General features: G+C 40.7%; 1 protein-coding gene across 1 annotated transcript; it reads left to right on the plus strand.

The window, feature by feature from the left end:
* Positions 1-577: 577 nt before the first annotated feature.
* LOC132142896 (NACHT, LRR and PYD domains-containing protein 12-like) lies at positions 578-19,098 on the plus strand. Its single transcript, XM_059553091.1, has 7 exons — positions 578-582; positions 3,439-5,281; positions 6,921-7,094; positions 13,925-14,098; positions 14,346-14,519; positions 16,582-16,628; positions 18,300-19,098. The coding sequence occupies exons 2-7, from the start codon at positions 3,498-3,500 to the stop codon at positions 18,866-18,868; spliced, it is 2,922 nt and encodes a 973-aa protein (XP_059409074.1). The 5' UTR covers positions 578-582; positions 3,439-3,497; the 3' UTR covers positions 18,869-19,098.
* The last annotated feature ends 2,838 nt before the right edge of the window (positions 19,099-21,936 follow it).

A 21,936-nucleotide genomic window follows, 5' to 3' on the forward strand; every position in this document is an offset into this window, starting at 1 on the left:
CTGGAAGGTCGACGGTGACTAACCCTGACTCTGGAAGGTCAACGGTGACTAACCCTGACTCTGGAGGGTCCATGAGCACCTGACTCTACTCTGGAGGGTCCACAAGCACCTGACTCGACTCTGGAGGATCAACGAGAATATGACTCGAATCTGGAGGGTCAACCGGAATCTGATTTAACTCTGGAGGGTCAACGGAAACCTGACTCAACTCTGGAGGGTCAACGGGAACATGACTCGACTCTGGAGCGTCAATGGGAACATGACTTGACTCTGGAGGGTCAACGGGAACCTGACTCAACTCAGGAAAGCCTACTGTAGCTAACATCCTCTGCAGTGGCTCCGGGCTGGCGGCCGCCTTGTGCAGTGGCGCTGGGTTGGTGGCCATCTTGTACTGTGGCACTGGCTTAGTCTCTGGATCGGCAGACGTGACATGAACACTCCTGGGAATCTCTAGGATTTTTGGACAGCATGGAAAAATAATTTCTCGTGCCGTGGCGTTGGATCGGCAGACGTACGCTTCATTTCTCCTTTCCGTTCATCATGGTGAGACGGCGGCTCCGATCCGTTCCACACGAGCCCAGGGTCGAAAGGGGGCCATGGTGGAGAGCGATGCCGAACCTCCTCTCTACCACTAACTCCCTTGCGACCACCCCTAGTCCCACGGAAAACTACCAGGCGGGTTCCCTCAAAACCATTCCTCTCCCGCTCGGTGGCTGGGGAGGAAACATGAACAGACATACCGCTGGATCTCAGTGATGGAGTCCTTCTGTGACTATCGCGACCAGTGAAACACAGGGAGAGAGAGAGATCCAATAGCAGGTATTTATTTAATATAGGGTAATCCAAATCGTTGTCAAACACAGCCAAGGTCAAAACCAAAAAGGCAGTCCAAAACAAATAAACAAAGGAAAGGGAACTCGGAAAACGAGGGGTCTCGGAGGGCGAGAAGACAACGAGGAATCTCGGAGGACGAGAAGACTGGAAACACGAAAGGTAAGGACTCCATACAGACAACATGGAAAGACAGGTATTTGTAGGGAGGCTAATGACAATTAAGTGAATGCACCTGGTGCAATTAGCAGGAGTGCAATTACTGTGATGACAGGACAAGACTAGTGGAATACTACTGCCTATGGTGAAGTGCCTAAGGGGAAGTGAGCCCACTAGTGGACACCCAGGGAAGCAGAGACTAGACAGCATGACAACAAGAAGCACGGGCGTCACTAGGCTTTTTTAGTGGGGCTATAGCATCAGCCAAAAACTGTACACACATTTGCGATCGCCTCAGAGTCAGTCACCTTGAATTTAATCTGAAAACAGCAGCAGATCAGTCTCCTTGTCTTTCAGCGCGCTCTTCAATCCACAGACCGTGGAGCAGCGCAAGCAGACTCAGACACAAACAGAGGACACAAGGTGTGTGTTTATCGACAGATTGTTAAAATATCTGTATCTGTGCAGTTCTTTGGCATAAATACAATTCACAAAAGGTCACGAGGGAGCAATCGGTTTCTCATCTACTGCAAAGTTTTCTCTTCGTTCACCGCTCATCACATCACAGCTGTTTCCTCCAGCGAACATCTAGCCCTTATACTTATTGAAATATACTTAATCTAATTATACTTACTTTATACATACACTACTGTGCAAAAGTCTTAGTCTTAGGCGGTCTGTTGTCAGACTGCTTGTGCATTCAACAATCTCACTAGATTATTATTAAAATTAATGGCAAAATGACTGTTTGGAAATGTAAACTGATATTTCCTGCTGACACACTACAGCAAAAAATATAAATAACTCCCTTAGAACCCTTTTTTGGGGTGAAAATACTAATGTGCAAAAGACTTTTGCACAAGTACTGTACTTTACAAACGACATTGTTTCTACTTTATAAAGAATGAGCATACAGTAATTCACAGAACTGATTAAAAATAGTGACAGACAGCATTTATCTTAACTAAATATCAGAGTGATTGACAGAGATACAGTAGAAACATTATGTGTGGTTTTGTATTAAACAATGACTCAGATCATGAAATACATTTAGGCTTAGAGTAAGAGAAGCTTGGGAAATGAGAGCATCCAAGGAGCGTGTGAAAGCAATGGATTTATTTTTAATCTTTTTAATGTTCTATAATGTTATCCTTTTTGGGCTTTTTATTTTATTTATTTATTTATTTATTTTTATGTAGAAGTATCGATTCAGGCACCGTTTAGGCACAGGTACTGTTTTGAATGTAATGAAATGGCACCGGTATCAGATAAAACCCAATTGATACCCAACCCTACACAATCGCGGAAAAAAGAATCTGTGAGCTGGAAAACAAAGTACAGGATCTCTCCAGATACCAGAGGAGGTGTAATCTGTGTTAACCTAAAAGTTGGACATTAGAATGCACATTGTACTTTGTCGTAAATTAATTAATATTAATTAATAAATTACAAACGTGCTAAATTTAGCAATAGTTTTTCGCTCAATTGCTCCTTTTGTCTTCAGTCTGAAGAAACAATCAATCACTTGTTTTGGGACTGTACTTACTGTAAAGTGTTCTGGATTAACTTTTCCAATTTTGTAAAAAATATGTATATCCAAACTTTAGTATAACCCCCAAAATTGTGTTTTTTGGTTATTATTTGAATTTAGACCCTTCTCACTGTAAATGTGTTATTAATTTATTGCTTTACCGTGGTAAACTTTACCTTCATAAGTGTAAATGTTCAAATAAAACTCCCTATTTTTTTTTTTTTCAGGACTTTTCTTTTCTATTGCATGTAAGACTTTTACATGATGTAACTCATATAAACTAACATAGTTTGCTTTTGAAGCTAATGTCAAATATTCTTTCAGCTTTATTGTACTGATTCAAAAAAATCCAGAACAGGGTTTCATGCTTTCAAAAAACCTGATGTCAGATTACAGCAGCATAAAACACACTCGTCTCTGAACAGAGATTCATGATTTCTGTTTTGATTCATTCTCAACAAACACATGAGCACTGAGTTCCTCCACTGATGTGGTCAAAGTGTTTCTGTTATTTGTTCTGTTTCTTCATTGACAGACCTCAGATCAGTTCTTCATCATGGAGATCAGTGAGAGATCTTCATCTCCAGATCACAGCTGTGTGTCTCTGAAGAGTGAGGCATCCATGGATTATCCTCTTAACCTCAGTGCTGAACCAGTGACCTCTGACCCCAGTGCTGAACCAGTAACCTCTGACCCCAGGTGAGACACTGTCCAGCTTGGTATCGTGCATTTTAAACATTTAATGTTTTAAAATTAACTTAGTGTCAATATGTAAGACATAAAATATATGAAAAATACTAGACTGCCACCTGTAATGATTTACATTCTAATTTTGTTTATAGCTTAAATCCTGTATTTATATATTTTTTAATCATTTTTTTCCCTCAGCAGTGTGTATAGAGAAACTCAGACCAGAGATCCTCCTCAAGCAGTGAATGATGAACTACAGAGAGTCAAAGAGCAGCACAAAACCAGCATGAAGAACAAGTATGAGAGATTATTTGAGGGACTGAAACTCCAGGAGAATGAAAGCCTCCTGAACAGCATCTACACACAGCTCTACATCATAGAGGGAGAGAGAGAAGGAGTGAATGAAGAACATGAGGTTTTACAGATGGAGAAAACAGCCAGAACACAACACTCACAAGACACTCCAATCTACTGCAATGACATCTTTAAAGCCTCCGCTGAAGCAGGATGTGAGGAGAAAGAGCAGATCAAGACTGTTCTTACTAAAGGCATCGCTGGAATCGGAAAAACTGTCTCTGTGCAGAAGTTCATTCTGGACTGGGCCGAGGGAAAAGCCAATCAGGATGTAGATTTCATGTTTGTGCTTCCATTTCGAGAGCTGAACTTGATCCCAGATCATCAGTACAGTCTTCACAGACTTCTGCTGGACTTTCATCCTGAACTTCAAGATCTGGACTCACAGATTTATGAGGAGTGTAAAGTTGTGTTCATCTTTGATGGTTTGGATGAAAGCAGAATCACACTGATTTTTTCAGACGCTCAGAAAGTTTGTGATGTGACTGAGACTTCATCAGTGGCTGTGTTGATGTCAAAGCTCATGAAAGGAGAGCTGCTTCCCTCTGCTCTCATCTGGATCACCTCCAGACCAGCAGCAGCCAATCAGATCCCCTCCAAATACATCCACCGTCTGACAGAAATTCAGGGATTCACTGAGCCTAAGAAGGAGGAATATTTCAGGAAGAGAATCAGTGATGAGCATCAAGCCAGCAGAATCATCTCACACATCAGAAGAGCAAGAAGCCTCCACATCATGTGCCACATCCCCGTCTTCTGCTGGATCTCATCCACTGTGCTTCAGAAGCTCCTGGAAGAAGATCTGAGTGCAGAAATCCCTCAAACTCTGACTGAAATGTACATCCACTTCCTGCTGATTCAGATCAACATGAGGAAGCAGAAGTATGAAGAGAGAGATCCAGAGAAACTCCTGCCGTCCAACAGAGAAGTGATTGTGAAACTTGCTGAAGTGGCTTTCAAACAGCTGATGAAGGGCAATGTGATGTTCTATGAGGAGGACCTGATTGAGAGCAGCATAGACGTCACTGACGCCTCAGTGTATTCTGGGATTTGCACTGAGATCTTTAAGCAGAAATCTGTGATTCATCAGAGGAAAGTCTACAGCTTCATTCATCTGAGCGTTCAGGAGTTTCTCGCTGCTTTCTATCAGCTTTACTGCTGTTTAACAGAGAACCAGAAAACACTGCATGAATTCAGAGATCCACTGCTCAAATTCAGATTATCCAGCTCTGAAGTCTCTCTGTATGATCTACTAAGATCAGCAGTACATAAAGCTCTCAAGAGTAAGAATGGACGTCTGGATCTGTTCCTGCGGTTCCTGCTGGGCGTCTCACTGGAGTCCAATCAGAGACTCTTACAGGATCTACTGACACACACAGAGAACAGCTCAAAGACCATCAGCAGAACCACACGGTACATTAAACATATGATCACAGATCCAGATGATCCTAATCCTCTCTCAGCTGATCAGTCGATCAATCTGTTCCTCTGTCTGCTGGAAGTGAAAGATCAGACTCTGTCCACAGAGATTCAGGAGTTTGTGAAATCAGACAAACACTTAAAGAAGAAACTCACTGCTGCTCACTGCTCAACAATCTCCTACATGCTTCAGATGTCAGAGGAGACACTGGATGAACTGAACCCAATGAAATACAACACATCAGCTGAGGGGAGAAGAAGACTGATACCAGCTGTGATCAACTGCAGAAAAGCTCTGTGAGTGTTTCATCATCAACTAAAGGATCATATTTAATAATGAATCTGACTCCTTTAAAATAAATGTTCCTGAATGAGAGATTTTCTCCTGAATAAAAACATGTTTGCCAACAGAATCGCAAAGTAGACGAGTGAATTACCCACTGCTTTAAAACCGATATCATTTGGACATTATTCAAGTTAAACGCACAGACACACAAACACATTTAGTAACGATTAATCTTACTGAAAATGGCCGATTAAGCAGTTTATATTCTGAGACATATTTCTATGTTGTGTTCTGTGTGCATTAAATTAAATTTGGATGTAAATGGTCCTTTTCCTGACATATGTAAAACACTGAGCTGTCTAGGGAGCGTCTAATGGATCGTCTTTATGAGGCTGTCGGGCGTCTAGCTTCATCTGTCTTTAGTTTGTTCAGGTTCAGATTCCTCTGCAGTCGTTGTATGTTGTAAAAAAATAAATGAAAATCCATTCGTGTCATGCAACAGCAAGCATAGACTATTAACCGCCAAAAGTGCAGATTCATCACGCGCCAACTTCTTACGCAAATAAGATTGGGAAAGCCTATTAATAAGTCTGATTTTATTTATTAATGTACTTACAATAAATAACAGTAAAATATATTAAAATTACTACATTACATGCATATTTACTTTTGAGTTGAAAACATTATTAATTAACAAATAAAATCTTTCAATCGTTAGGGGAGCAATGATTGAAAATAGTAGGATATTTTGCTAATAATGGTAATACATTATAAAGCAGAATGAGTGGAGTTTAAATTGTAATTCAAATTATTAAATGGATGCCACCTATTGGTCAAAATTTTATTAAAAATAAAAGCTTTTCTGATGTGATTTGAAATTTGAAAAGGGAGAAAGAAAGTCACTCACAGACATAAAAAATTAATTCCACAGAACTGTAAGTTCATAGATGATGATTAATAGTCAAATAAATAGTAAATGTTAATATAATTTCATGACTCTTAAACAATCATTTAAAGATCTTCAGCAGCTGACAGAGAATTAAATTCATCTGTTTTATTCCATCATGCTCTCATTCAGGACTCTTTTATTTCATTAAGCTAATTTGAAAGGATTTGATTTCCACATACGTGACTCAGTGAATTCATCTCTGTCTCTTACTGTGAAGATTAAACTACATATCAAGCATTTATTCAACACGTCTCGTTTGATCTTGAATGACTTTGACCTTGATTAAAGTTAATAAAGTTAATAAAGCAAAGCAAGTTACTGTTCCTGTGAACACCACTGACTCAAACTAATGCAGCTGAAGCAGCAAATAAAGAGAAACTACAAATATTGATCTCATTAACAATACAGCAGGAAGGATTTAAGCCTGTTCAACTCTCTGGAGTCTCTCAAAACTTTTATTTTTATACCTCCAGAAAACCTTGCTACATGTAGCAGAATGTTAAATATTGATGAGTTGAATAAACAGTCAGGAGCTCATCTGATCTCAGATATGAATCAATCTGAAAGATTATAAAACATCATATTGTGATTCAGTGTTCAGATTATGTCATCCTCCGTTCCCTGAGGACAGAAAACTCACAACACTCTGTAAATGTCTTTATTGTTTTGTTATTTCTTAAATTGTATTTAATCTCTTCTAGATTTACTGGCTGTGGTCTCTCAGAACAGCATTGTGAAATTGTGTCTTCAGCTCTACAATCCTCAAACTGTGTCCTGAGAGAGCTGGATCTGAGGAACAATGACCTGCAGGACTCTGGTGTAAAGTTTATTTCTGATGGACTGAAGAGTCCAAACTGTCAGCTGCAGATACTGAGGTAATAAGAACATATAAGAGATCATTTACAGTCAACTGATCACAGTGTGTGTGTGTGTGTGTGTGTGTGTGTGTGTGTCTGTGTGTGTGTAGATGATCTGACTGTGTGTGTGTGTGTGTATAGATGATCTGACTGTGTGTGTGTGTGTGTCTGTGTGTGTGTAGATGATCTGACTGTGTGTGTTTGTGTTTGTGTGTAGATAATCTGACTGTGTGTGTGTGTGTGTGTGTGTGTGTGTGTAGATGATCTGACTGATTGTGTGTTTGTGTGTGTGTGTGTGTGTGTGTGTCTGTGTTTGTGTGTAGATAATCTGACAGTGTGTGTGTGTGTGTGTGTGTGTGTGTGTCTGTGTGTAGATAATCTGACTGTGTGTGTGTGTGTGTAGATGATCTGACTGTTTGTGTGTGTGTGTGTGTGTGTGTCTGTATTAGTGTTGCACGATATACTGATACTAAAAATGTATCGCGATACCCTGCTTTAGAAAACAGTACGATTATTAGAATGATTAATCGACTAATCGTCAATTATTTCACTGATTAATCAAGATAACTTGATTATTCAGCTCTTGCAATTTGTTAAAATACTGTTATACATAATAAATAAATAAAATACATACTAATCACTTCAGCTTTTGCAAATAATATTATTTAATTACAATTTTTATACAATTAATTTATACAAATAAATGGTAAATGGTAAATGGACTGCATTTATATAGCGCTTTCAACAGACCACATGGCCATCCAAAGCGCTTTACAATTTGCCTCACATTCACCCATTCACACACACATTCACACACCGTCTGCGGTGTCAGCCATTCAAGGCGCCATCCAGCTCGTCGGGAGCAGCTGGGGTTAGGTGTCTTGCTCAAGGACACCTCGACACTTGGTCAGGCAGAGTCTTTATCTTAATTCATTTCGTTATTGCCAAATACCCATCTTAATTTAGAATTTATCTTAATTAAATTCTTTAAGAAAGACTTGTATTTATTGGTGCGTTGGCCTATTTATATGCTAAATGAGCCTATAAGGGCTATTTATAGAGTTCTGAGATATTACGATGTTACAGATGACTTATTTAATTTCGTTGTTCAAACTTCCAAGTGGCCTATTACGTTAGTCATGTATAAATTATGTTAAACCATGTAAAATGACTCATTCCTGACAAAAGAGCTGCGTGCGTGTACATTTGAATAATGTCGGGCTGTAAATGGGTTCGGGCTTTTAAAAAGCTGTCAATCAAAATGTACTTGTCGGGCTCGGGCCGAAATCTGTCGGTCTTTACTTTTTTTATCTGTCGGTCTTGATAGAAAATCGAATCGAAATCGAATCGAGAATCGAAATCGAATCGATTTGAGAGCTTGTGAATTGAAATCGAATCGATCTGGAACATCTGAATCGATACCCAGCCCTACTCCTTAGGAGAGATCCGAAGACCTCAAAGCTGCATTGGTTCGGAATCCAGGCCTGCGGTTGATGGAACGGAGTTGACAAGGAAAAGAGCTCTGCGCCGTAGGTCGAATCACCAGGTCGATGAGATTGTTGAGCCAAGTGGGAATCTCATTGACGAGGACTTCGTCCCTCACCTCAGGATTGAGGACCTAGAAAAAACGAGCGACCAAAGCAGGTTGGTTCCAGCTGCAGGTGGTAGTGAGGGTCTATAACTCAATTGAAAAATCAGGCTCGGAGCGCCTCCCCTGCCAGAGAGCGGAAAGCAGTCAAGAAGCCTCCTCACCGTAGGCTGATTGGTTGAAGACCCGGATCATCTCCTCCTTGAAAAGCACAAAGCTGGAGATGCAATCTGTCTCCGCCTCCCAGTTAGCCGTTCCCCATTCTCAAGCCCGGCCAGCGAGAAGGGAGAGAACGTAGGAGACCTTGGCTTGGTCCTTCGCATACATCACGGGCTGTGGAGAAAACACCACCTCGCACTGGGTAAAGAAAGAGCGACATTGTTTTGGCTCACCCGAATAGACTCCGGCGGGACAGGAGGAACATGTGAGGCAGAAGGCTGGAGCACAGACTGGAGCTTGTGTAAATCCTAGTTACCACAGGATGTAAATCCCGTGGCAAAACATAGAAACAAATAGAGACATCATTAGCATAGCTGCTGATCCAACAAAGTAAAATTTATTAGTTTAACCCAAGCTAAAGAATAAAAATGCTCATTTGATCAGATGCAACTACACTCACAATTTAAGATACATTATTTGAATGCTTGGCGAAAGAGATGCGTTTTTAATCTAGATTTAAACAGAGAGAGTGTGTCTGAACCCCGAACATTATAATGAAGGCTATTCCAGAGTTTGGGAGCCAAATGTGAAAAAGCTCTACCTCCTTTAGTGGACTTTGCTATCCTAGGAACTACCAAAAGTCCAGCGTTTTGTGACCTTAGGGAGCGTGATGGATTGTAACGTGGTAGAAGGCTAGTTAGGTACACAGGAGCTAAACCATTTAGGGCCTTATAGGGAAGTAATGATAATTTGTAACTGATACAGAACTTAATAGGTACCCAGTGCAGAGACTGTAAAATTGGGGTAATATGATCATATTTTCTTGACCTGGTAAGGACTCTAGCTGCTGCATTTTGGACGACCTGTAGCTTGTTTATTGAAGAAGCAGGACAACCACTTAGAAGTGCATTACAATAGTCCAGTCTAGAGGTCATGAATGCATGAACTAGCTTTTCTGCATCAGAAACAGATAACATGTTTCGCAGCGTGGCAATGTTTCTAAGATGGAAGAATGCAGTTTTTGTAACATGGGAAATATGATCTTCAAAAGACAAGTTGCTGTCTAATATAACACCCAGATTTTTGACTGTAGAGGAAGTAACAGTATGTCCGTATATTTGCAGATTGTAATCTACAAGATTCTGTGTAGTGTTTTTTGGTCCAATAATTAATATCTCTGTCTTATCCGAATTTAATTGGAGAAAATTATTGGTCATCCAATCTTTTACATTTTTAACACACTCTGTTAGCTTAGATCATTTAGAAGTTTCATCTGGTCTCGTTGAGATATATAGCTGAGTATCATCAGCATAACAGTGGAAGCTAATTCCGTATTTTCTAATAATATTACCAAGGGGCAACATGTATATTGAAAATAGAAGAGGATCTAGGACGGATCCTTGTGGCACTCCATATTTTACTGGTGATAAATGATAGATGACTCCCCATTTAAATAAACAAAATGGTAGCGATTGGACAGGTAGGATCTAAACCATCTTAGAGCCTGCCCTTGAATACCTGTATAGTTTTGTAATCGATCTATGAGTATGTCATGATCTATGGTGTCGAACGCAGCACTAAGATCAAGTAAAACTAGAAATGAGATGCAGCCTTGATCAGGCGTAAGAAGCAGGTCATTTGTAATTTTAACAAGTGCAGTTTCTGTGCTATGGTGGGACCTGAAACCTGAAATTCTTCATATAGATCATTTTTGTGCAAGAAGGTGCTCAATTGAGCAGACACCGCTTTTTCTAAAATCTTAGACATAAATGGAAGATTTGAAATAGGCCTATAATTTGCCAGTTCACTAGGATCTAGTTTTGGTTTCTTAATAAGAGGATTAATAACCGCCAGCTTGAATGGTTTTGGGAAGTGACCTAAAGATAATGACGAGTTTATGATATTGAGAAGCGGTTCTTCTATTACAGGTAAAAACTCTTTCAGTAATTTAATGGGTACAGGTTTTAATAAACATGTTGTTGGTTTAGATACAGTGATAAATTTATTTAGCTCTTCCTGTCCTATATTTGTAAAGTACTGCAGTTTATCTTTGGGTGCGATGGATGAAACTGAAGTGTTAGACGCTGTAGAATCTACTTTCGCTATTGTATTTCTAATGTTATCTATTTTATCAGTGAAGAAATTCATAAAGTCATTACTATTAAACGTTGGTGGAATATTTGAATCAGGTGGCGTCTGGTAATTTGTTAATTTAGCCACTGTGCTAAATAAAAACCTTGGATTGTTTTGGTTATTTTATATGAGTCTGTGTATATGCTCTGCCCTAGCAGTTTTTAGAGCCTGTCTATAGCTGGACATACTGTATTTCCATGCAATTCTAAAAACTTCCAAGTTAGTTTTTCTCCATTTGCATTTAAGACTACGAGTTTCTTTCTTGAGAGAGTGGGTATTACTGTTATACCAGGGCACAGTACTTTTTTCTCTAACCTTTTTCAATTTGATGGGGGCAACAGTTTCTAATCTATTAGAGAAAATAGTGCCCATGTTGTCATTGATTTCGTCTAATTCATGTGTATTTTTGGGTACAAATAGCAGTACAAACAATTAACGGCACCCTTTTATTCAATACTTTTTGTAATCTTCATTTGCCAGTTTAACAGGTCTAAATTTTCTCCTATAATGCGTGATGAGGTTAGAGAACACCTGACAAGAGATCAGAGACCATTCCTTCATCCAGAATCACTCCAGACCCTTTAGATTGCCAGCTTCTTCTCTTCAGTTCACTCCTCTCATTTTCTATAGGGTTCAGGTCAGAGGACTGGAATGGCTGTAGCAGAATAGCAGAAGAATCTATGATGCCATGCATCTAAACAAGATGTCCAGGACCTCCAGCAGAAATATAGACCCACAGCATCAAAATACAGCAGTATATTTCATTGTACACATGGGGTACTTTTTATCGCTGTGTTCACCAAACCCATCTTGAGTGTTTGCTGCTAAAAAGCTAATTTTTAGTTTCATCTGACCATAGAAGCCATTCCCATTTGAAGTTCCAGTCGTGTCTGATAAATGAATATGCTTTAGTTTGTTTTTGGATGAGCTAGGAGAATTCTTCTTGAAACCCTCCCAAACAACATGTGGTGATGTAGGTTTTGTTTGACTTTTTTTTTTTTTTAGAAGGTTTTCTGAAGCCGAGACTAAATTATATTCTGCAATTCTCCAGCTGACACTCAAACTCTCCTTCTTACCATGCATTAGGATGATATAGACACACGTCCTCTTCCAGGCAGTTTCGTAACATTTTATGTTGATAGGAAATTCTTAATTATTGCCCTGATGGTGGAAATTGCCATTTTCACTGCTCTAGCTCTTTTCTTAAAGCCACTTCACTAATTTGTGAAGCTCAATTATCTTTTGCTGCAAATCAGAAATATATTCTTTTTTTTCTCATTTTGATGGATGATAAAGGAAATTTGGGCTTTGTTTTCCCTCGATATTAGGCTCATTCTCCTATTAATGTATTAGAATATAATAATAATAACTATTATTATTTTTATTTTGATTGAGCAGGCTATTTTAATTCGGCTATCAACCTTCCCAGCTATTTCACTTTAGCACTGCATTTCACACACACACACACACACACACACACACAACACATACAACGCGCCAGAGAGGATTAGAGCTTGTAGTCACTGAAGTTGTAATGCTTTGACTCGGATAACTCGTTAAATCCGTGAAATGAAAGAGATGGAACACGAGGAATGAACTAGCAGCTATGAACTAGCTGTCTTAAATACAGTATTTTTAAATTTAACGTTAGTTAAATCAGTCAGTATGTTTTAAAGGTTTTTTTTTCGATTATTGGTTATTCCATAGGCTCTCTCTCGCGCACCGGCACATTTTTAAACACCAAATAGTTTTGCTATTATTTACAAGAACAAAGAGTCTCTCTCTTGCTCCACCCATGCACGATAATATCGTGTATCGTCGATCTCACGGGCTGACGATATGACGATTTGAAAAATGGCCGTATCGCCCGACACTGGTCTGTAGATGATCTGACAGTGTGTGTCTGTAGATGATCTGACTGTGTGTCTGTAGATGATCTGACGGTGTGTGTCTGTAGATGATCTGACGGTGTGTGTCTGTAGATGATCTGACGGTGTGTGTCTGTAGATGATCTGACGGTGTGTCTGTAGATGATCTGACGGTGTGTGTCTGTAGATGATCTGACGGTGTGTGTCTGTAGATGATCTGACGGTGTGTGTCTGTAGATGATCTGACGGTGTGTGTCTGTAGATGATCTGACTGTGTGTGTCTGTAGATGATCTGACTGTGTGTGTCTGTAGATGATCTGACGGTGTGTTTATGTAGATGATCTGACGGTGTGTTTATGTAGATGATCTGACTGTGTGTCCCTAGATGATCTGTCTGTGTGTCCGTAGATGATCTGACTGTGTGTGTCTGTAGATGATCTGACTGTGTTTCTGTAGATGATCTGACGGTGTGTGTCTGTAGATGATCTGACGGTGTGTGTCTGTAGATGATCTGACGGTGTGTGTCTGTAGATGATCTGACTGTGCGTGTCTGTAGATGATCTGACTGTGTGTGTCTGTAGATGATCTGACTGTGTGTGTCTGTAGATGATCTGACGGTGTGTGTATGTAGATGATCTGACTGTGTGTGTGTGTCTGTAGATGATCTGACTGTGTGTGTGTGTGTGTCTGTAGATGATCTGACTGTGTGTGTGTGTGTGTAGATGATCTGACGGTGTGCGTCTGTAGATGATCTGACTGTGTGTGTGTGTGTGTAGATGATCTGACGGTGTGTGTCTGTAGATGATCTGACTGTGTGTGTGTGTGTGTAGATGATCTGACGGTGTGAGTCTGTAGATGATCTGACTGTGTGTCTGTAGATGATCTGACGGTGTGTGTCTGTAGATGATCTGGCTGTGTGTCTGTAGATGATCTGACTTTGTGTCTCTAGATGATCTGTCTGTGTGTCTGAAGATTTTCTGTCTGTGTGTTTGTAGATGATCCGTGTGTGTCTGTAGATGATCTCACTGTGTGTCTGTAGATGATCTGACTGTGTGTCTGTAGATGATCTGACTGTTGGTGTGTGTTCTTGTCTCTTTCAGTCTTGCTCGCTGTAATCTCACTGTTCAGTGTTGTGAGAGTTTGTCTTCAGCTCTACAATCCTCAAACTGTGTCCTGAGAGAGCTGGATCTGAAGAACAATGACCTGCAGGACTCTGGTGTAAAGATTATTTCTGATGGACTGAAGAGTCCAAACTGTCAGCTGCAGATACTGAGGTATTAAGAACATATAAGAGATCATTTACAGTCAACTGATCACAACAATGTGTGTGTGTGTGTCTGTAGATGATCTGTCTGTGTGTGTCTGTAGATGATGTCTCTGTGTGTGTGTGTGTCTGTAGATGATCTGACTGTGTGTGTGAGTGTGTGTGTCTGTAGATGATCTGTCTCTGTGTCTGTGTGTCTGTAGATGATCTGTCTGTGTATGTCTGTAGATGATGTCTCTGTCTCTGTGTGTCTGTAGGTTGTCTGGCTGTATGGTGTCAGAGGAAGGCTGTGGTTATTTGTCTTCAGCTCTGAGTTCACACCCCTCACACCTGAGAGAGCTGGATCTGAGCTACAATCACCCAGGACAATCAGGAGTCCAGCTGCTCAAACACAAACTGCAGGATCCAAACTATAAACTGCAGATACTCAAGTATGTCAAACACTAATACTGACGTACTGAACATGTGTGTGAATGATGCAGATCTACATTAAATTGTTTTATTAACAACATTTGGGAGGAGCTTGTTCAGATTAATCAACCAGTTTAGCACAGGTGGAGCTCGTTCTTATAATTAATTCAATTAACATGCTAATTCATATATTACATTTACATGTATTCATTTAGCAGAAGCTTTTATCCAAAGCGACTTACAAATGAGGACAATGGAAGCGATCAAAAACAACAAAAAAGCAATGATATACAAGTGCTATAACAAGTCTCAGTTAGCTTAAACACACTACATGAAGCAAGGGCTTTTAAATAATATAATAAATAAAAAGAAAATAGAAAAATAAAATAGAATAGAAAAATAATAGAGCAAGCTAGTTTAAAAGGTCTTTTTTTATAATTGTATAATAAATGAAAAGAAAATAGAATACAAAAAGATAAGAAAGATAATGAGATTTTTTTTTTTTAAAGAATAGAATTAGAATAGTGAGTGTTAAAGTTAGAGGTTCAAATCAAGATGGAAGAGATGTGTTTTAAGTCGATTCTTGAAGATGGCTAAGGACTCAGCTGCTCGGATTGAGTTGGGGAGTTCATTTCACCAGGAGGGAACATTTAATTTAAAAGACCGTAAAAGTGACTTTGTGCTTCTTTGGGATGGCAAAATTAAGTGACGTTCACTTGCACAACGCAAGCTTCTAGAGGGCACATAAGTCTGAAGTAACAAATTTAGGTAAATGGGAGCAGAGCCAGTGGTAGTTTTGTAGGCAAACATCAATGCCTTGAATTTTACGCGAGCAGCTATTGGAAGCCAGTGCAAATTGATAAACAGAGGTTTGACGTGTATTCTTTTCAGTTCATTAAAAATGAATCTTGCTTCCGCGTTCTGGATCAATTGTAAAGGTTTGATAGAATTGGACATTAAATAATGTATAAAAACCTTTGAACAGGGTCATTTTTATAAATTAATCTATTATTTTCTCTTGTGCCCTATATGTAAAGGTCTTTTATGTCAAATATCTTTTTTTAAAATAGAATAGAAAAGCCCCCTTTAAAATAATCACAACAGAACGAAAACAGCAACTATTACACACATCTTTAAGACTTGAGGACCAAACGATCAGTGACAGCAACACTGAGCAGAACGAAGCTGTCACGCATTTTAAACCCTTTAACAACAGAACGAAAACCGCAAAAATCTGTAAATGATCAAATACACTCGTCAAGGGCATGAGTTCAGAGGAAAACAACTACAGAGAACAACACAGCCCTGATGAAGTGGAGATTTACGATTGAAAAAAACAACTTAAAGTAGCTACTGACGGTGGCAGACCATTTTACAAATGTGTTTAGTTCAGTGGAAGAACTCAAAGCTCAGAATAATGATTCATTCATAATTAGTCATGAGAGAAATACACATAACTGGTGTAATATTAGCAGAGCAAGTGTTATACACACACACACACACACACACACACACACACACACACACACAGTGTGTTCAGTCGTACAGCTGCAGGAGACACTGGTTTTGTGTTTCTCCACTGTGCCAAGAGTGTGTTTGCATCCACACATTCAGTCAATATGACAGTGTTTTATTAGAGTCAGTTCAGGAGCTTCCAGCTAAATCCCTTTAGGAGCCTTTATTTGTAGGAGACTCGAATCCCGTCACTCGTCTGTGATCCCAAAATCAGCTCACATTGGTTCTGGTTCAATCAGGCAAACCAGCAGACAGTTTTCCAGCCTTTCTTTTCTCATCAGACAGCAAGCACAGCTGCTCAGAAGGGTCTCTCTCTCAGCAGCAGATCCAAGCCCTCGCTCGATGCTCATCAGACGCTTTCAAAAGCTGCAGAAGATCCAATCGATTTCAGATTAAAAAGCCCATCAATCCCTGATCAGCTCTAACTGTTCCTGTCCCAGCGTGGGATATGAGGGAGTTCTCTGGCTGTATTCTGAGCTCGGACAGATATACACCAAATATACACACTATTGACTCAGTCTGATTATATGAGTGTCAACTTATGAACCTGTGTTTGTGTGTTTCTAGTGTGGATCATGGAGGAGAGAAGAGGATGAGAGCAGGACCACGAAAGTGTAGGTCTACACACACACACACTCAAAAAGAGACACACACTAACACAAAGACACACACACACACAAACACATACAGAGAGACACACACTAACACAGACACACACACACTAACACAGACACACACACACACACACACACATACAAACACATACAGAGAGACACACACTAACACAGACACACACACACACACACACACAAACCTTGGGAGAAACCAGGCTCAGTTGGGGGCCAGTTCTCCTCTGACCAGACGAAACCAGTAGTTCAATTCCAGACTGCAGCAAAGTCAGATTGTGCAGAAGAATCATCTGTTTCCTGTGGTCTTGTCCTGGTGCTCCTCTGAGACAAGGTCTTTACAGGGGATCTGTATCTGGGGCTCTAGTTGTCCTGGTCTCCGCTGTCTTTCAGGGATGTAGAGGTCCTTTCTAGGTGCTGATCCACCATCTGGTCTGGATACGTACTGGATCCGGGTGACTGCAGTGACCCTCTGGTCTCGACACAGACTGGATCTGGTGGCTACGGTGACCTCGGAATAAGAGAGAGACAGACTAATATTAGCGTAGATGCCATTCTTCTAATGATGGAGCAAGTACATAGTTGAGCAGAAGAGACTTGTTTCAGATATTATAAATCTTTGAGCAGGGCTCGTATTCACAAAACATTTGATCTTAGCACTAATAGTTCTCCTAAATAACAGTAAAAGTTTTCTCTTAAAAGCTGTTCACAAAGCTGCTGAGACAAACTTTTACTGAGGAACAGAGAGAAGTCTTGAGCTCAGAGGAAGGGGGCGGGGCTAGGGATGATGTCAGCATGCTCATTAACTATGCACACAGTGATTGGCTGAAAGTCTGTCAGAGATTAATTCATAGAAATATTGTAGAGCACGATATTATGTTGCCATATTCAAATAATGGTTTAAAAATAAATGTTAACTGGCACATTCAGATAAATATTTTAAAATGCTACACATTTTTTCCCGCTGCGGCAGAAAGCCTGCTATCATTCCACTTCAACACTGAAACACAGCTTTCACTATATTAGTGAAGACATCTGTGAATAGTGAGGAGATTCTGGACTTTACAAATATAAGCTGAGTCTGAAATCACTCACTCGTTCACTCGTTCACTAACTAAATTCACTGGGGTGGTGTTATTGTCATATGATCTTTTATATTACATCTACCTTATTTTAGAAAATAATATTACTAGCAATAACACTCAACGTGACTTTATATTGTATTTATTACAATACTGTAAATATTACGTTGATTTGACATTACTAAATTATCGTCAAATATTAAACTGAGTTATTGCCTACATAACATATTTTAATATGAATAATTGTGTGAAATAAACGTTAAAGCCGAAATAATAAAGATGTAAACATCATTTCTCCTTCAAACTCGCTCTCGCTTCCAGCTCGCCGCTTCTCCGCATTGGATTGTGGGAAAAGTGTGAAATCAGAATGAATTGTGGGTAAAAAGTAGTGGACGAATGTAAGGAATGACGTGATTCAATCAGAATTCAGACATCACTACAGAATGAGTGACAGCTGATCTAGTGCACTATATAGTGTATAGGGAGCGGTTTCAGACACAGCTCTAGTCAAAGGTGTAAACACACACACATCTTCAGTGTTGTGTTGTTCTTGATGTTTCTCTCTTCTTGTGTTCAGATGCCTGTGATCTCACACTGGATCCAAACACAGCACACACTCGACTCGTTCTGTCTGATGAGAACAAGAAGATCACACGTGTGAAAGATCGTCAGCCGTATCCTGATCATCCAGAGAGATTTGATGATGCTCCTCAGGTTCTGAGTGTTGAGAGTCTGACTGGACGCTGTTACTGGGAGACTGAATGGAGCGGAGCTGGTGCTGTAATATCAGTGTCATATAAAGGAATCAACAGGAAAGGAGGAGGGAGTGACTGTGAGTTTGGATCCAATGACAACTCCTGGAGTCTGTACTGCTCTGATATCAGTTTCTCATTCCGTCACAATAATAACAACATTTTCAGTGGTGAATCTTTCATCCCTTCATCCTGTAAGAGAGTAGGAGTGTATGTGGACGTGTCGGCCGGCTCTCTGTCCTTCTACAGAGTCTCTGACACACACACACTCACACACTTACACACACACACACTCAAACACTTACACACACTCAACACCACATTCACTGAACCCCTCTGTGCTGGATTTGGGGTTTATTCTTATTCCTCAGTGTCTCTGTGTGATATTAAATGATAGAGAGACTCTTTCTGATGTTCACATGCACACATCAAATCTCACATCACTACATATCTATTCATTTTTAATCAGTTTTTCATCATCATACAGAAGTTATGAATCTAGATCAGACTCTCATACTGTTCTGAATCTTTAATAAACAGAGTAATATGTGTGCTTTAATATTTCTATTGTAAACTGCTCATCAAATGTAATAAAAGTCCATTAGTGACTCATTTGATCCTGAACTGGTTTTTGAATCCTGATGTGAACTGATGACAGTATGAATAATCATGAATGTGATTGAGATCAGCAGAATGAAACACAGAGGCTGAATTCAACACAGTGGCTTCCTGTAAAGTTTAGAATTGATTTTATAATAGCTGTCTTTGTGTCCAAGGCTTTATCTGATCTTGCACCAAAATATAGTATAAATATAGTGAGCTTCTGATTCCTTACTCTCCTAAAAGAGCACTTCAGTCTAGTAATCAGCTAAGAGCGGGTTGCAGTGTACCAACCATTAAATGTGTGAGACACCAACTCCTCGTTTCCTATCTCTTCCTTTTAATGGACTTACTGAGTTATCCGAGTCAAAGCGTTACAGTCTGTCGAGGGATGCAATTGATAAAGATTTCACGTTTATCCTCTTCACCTGATGTGAGCTCGGCTGTTCTGCATCTGGACTCATAAACTGATAATTGAAGATTTCCTGTGTATCCTCTTCGCCTGACGTGAACTCGTCCGCTTTGCATGTGGGCCAAGTTTGGCTAAAAAGGGGGGTAATGTGTTTTATGAAATAGTGTTATGTTTTAACAAGTAATAAAGAATTGTGTGTAAACTGCCATCTGAGTGTGCTGGTCTCTGCCTTCCCTGACCTTCGAGCGGTTGTTACATTGGTGACAGCGGTGGGATTTAATCCCTAACAATAGTGTGAAATGAAAAAATGTAATACCAGTTGATAAAAAAAAGTTCTATACACCTAAACAATATAAATATGATTTTTAAAATTTGTGAAATTAAGGGGTTTAATTCACATTAAAATATGATACACATTAAAATGACCTGAATTTTTCTCCAAACAACAGTTCGTTGGATATGAGATCCAAAAGGAGAAGATTAAGGTAAAATAGCAGATATTTGGAGCATGTTAGTTACTAACATGTAACCGACTTAAATATTTAAAATCATAGTGTGCTTATTGTGACTTCTTTCCTCAGCCAGTGGGATGATGACAGTCAGCTGCCATAGGTCTTAGAAAGAGCTAAAGAGATGGTGAGAACTGAAGATATGGTGTTGGCGTCCCAAGAGCTGCCAGTGGTCTTAGAATGAACTGAAGAGATGGTGTTGGCGTCCCAAGGGCTGCCAGAGGTCTTAGAAAGAACTGAAGAGATGGTGTTGGCGTCCCAAGGGCTGCCAGAGGTCTTAGAAAGAACTGAAGAGATGGTGTTGGCGTCCCAAGAGCTGCCAGTGGTCTTAGAATGAACTGAAGAGATGGTGTTGGTATCCCAAGAGCTGCCAGTGGTCTTAGAAAGAACTGAAGAGATGGTGTTGGCATTCCTAGAGCTGCCAGAGGTCTTAGAAAGAACTGAAGAGATGGTGTTGGCGTCCCAAGGGCTGCCAGAGGTCTTAGAAAGAACTGAAGAGATGGTGTTGGCGTCCCAAGGGCTGCCAGAGGTCTTAGAAAGAACTGAAGAGGTGGTGTTGGCGTCCCAAGAGCTGCCAGAGGTCTTAGAAAGAACTGAAGAGATGGTGTTGGCGTCCCAAGGGCTGCCAGAGGTCTTAGAAAGAACTGAAGAGATGGTGTTGGCGTCCCAAGAGCTGCCAGAGGTCTTAGAAAGAACTGAAGAGATGGTGTTGGCATCCCAAGAGCTGCCAGTGGTCTTAGAATGAACTGAAGAGATGGTGTTGGCGTCCCAAGAGCTGCCAGAGGTCTTAGAAAGAACTGAAGAGATGGTGTTGGCGTCCCAAGAGCTGCCAGTGGTCTTAGAATGAACTGAAGAGATGGTGTTGGCGTCCCAAGGGCTGCCAGAGGTCTTAGAAAGAACTGAAGAGATGGTGTTGGCGTCCCAAGGGCTGCCAGAGGTCTTAGAAAGAACTGAAGAGATGGTCATGGCGTCCCAAGAGCTGCCAGAGGTCTTAGAAAGAACTGAAGAGATGGTGTTGGCGTCCCAAGAGCTGCCAGAGGTCTCAGAAAGAACTGAAGAGGTGGTGTTGGCGTCCCAAGAGCCTACTACACCTACTAGAGCTCTTAGAAAGAACTGAAGAGGTGGTGTTGGCGTCCCAAGAGCTGCCAGAGGTCTCAGAAAGAACTGAAGAGATGGTGTTGGCATCCCAAGAGCTGCCAGAGGTCTCAGAAAGAACTGAAGAGATGGTGTTGGCGTCCCAAGAGCTGCCAGAGGTCTCAGAAAGAACTGAAGAGGTGGTGTTGGCATCCCAAGAGCTGCCAGAGGTCTCAGAAAGAACTGAAGAGGTGGTGTTGGCGTCCCAAGAGCTGCCAGAGGTCTCAGAAAGAACTGAAGAGATGGTGTTGGCGTCCCAAGAGCTGCCAGAGGTCTCAGAAAGAACTGAAGAGGTGGTGTTGGCGTCCCAAGAGCTGCCAGAGGTCTCAGAAAGAACTGAAGAGATGGTGTTGGCGTCCCAAGAGCTGCCAGAGGTCTCATAAAGAACTGAAGAGGTGGTTTTGGCGTCCCAAGAGCTGCCAGAGGTCTCAGAAAGAACTGAAGAGGTGGTGTTGGCGTCCCAAGAGCTGCCAGAGGTCTCAGAACGAACTGAAGAGGTGGTGTTGGCGTCCCAAGAGCTGCCAGAGGTCTCAGAAAGAACTGAAGAGGTGGTGTTGGCGTCCCAAGAGCTGTCAGAGGTCTCAGAAAGAACTGAAGAGGTGGTGTTGGCGTCCCAAGAGCTGCCAGAGGTCTCAGAAAGAACTGAAGAGGTGGTGTTGGCGTCCCAAGAGCTGCCAGAGGTCTTAGAAAGAACTGAAGAGATGGTGTTGGCGTCCCAAGAGCTGTCAGAGGTCTCAGAAAGAACTGAAGAGGTGGTGTTGGCGTCCCAAGAGCTGCCAGAGGTCTCAGAAAGAACTGAAGAGATGG

Source organism: Carassius carassius, chromosome 6, assembly GCF_963082965.1.
Source record: "Carassius carassius chromosome 6, fCarCar2.1, whole genome shotgun sequence".
NCBI classification, from domain to species: Eukaryota; Metazoa; Chordata; class Actinopteri; order Cypriniformes; family Cyprinidae; genus Carassius; species Carassius carassius.

Excerpts from the sequence above, each read along its gene's own strand:
- LOC132142896 (XM_059553091.1), top strand. The coding sequence starts at position 3,498 with ATGAAGAACAAGTATGAGAGATTATTTGAGGGACTGAAACTCCAGGAG. Across the intron at positions 5,282-6,920 it reads ATCAACTGCAGAAAAGCTCT|ATTTACTGGCTGTGGTCTCT; the intron begins GTGAGTGTTTCA and ends AATCTCTTCTAG. Across the intron at positions 14,520-16,581 it reads TATAAACTGCAGATACTCAA|TGTGGATCATGGAGGAGAGA; the intron begins GTATGTCAAACA and ends GTGTGTTTCTAG.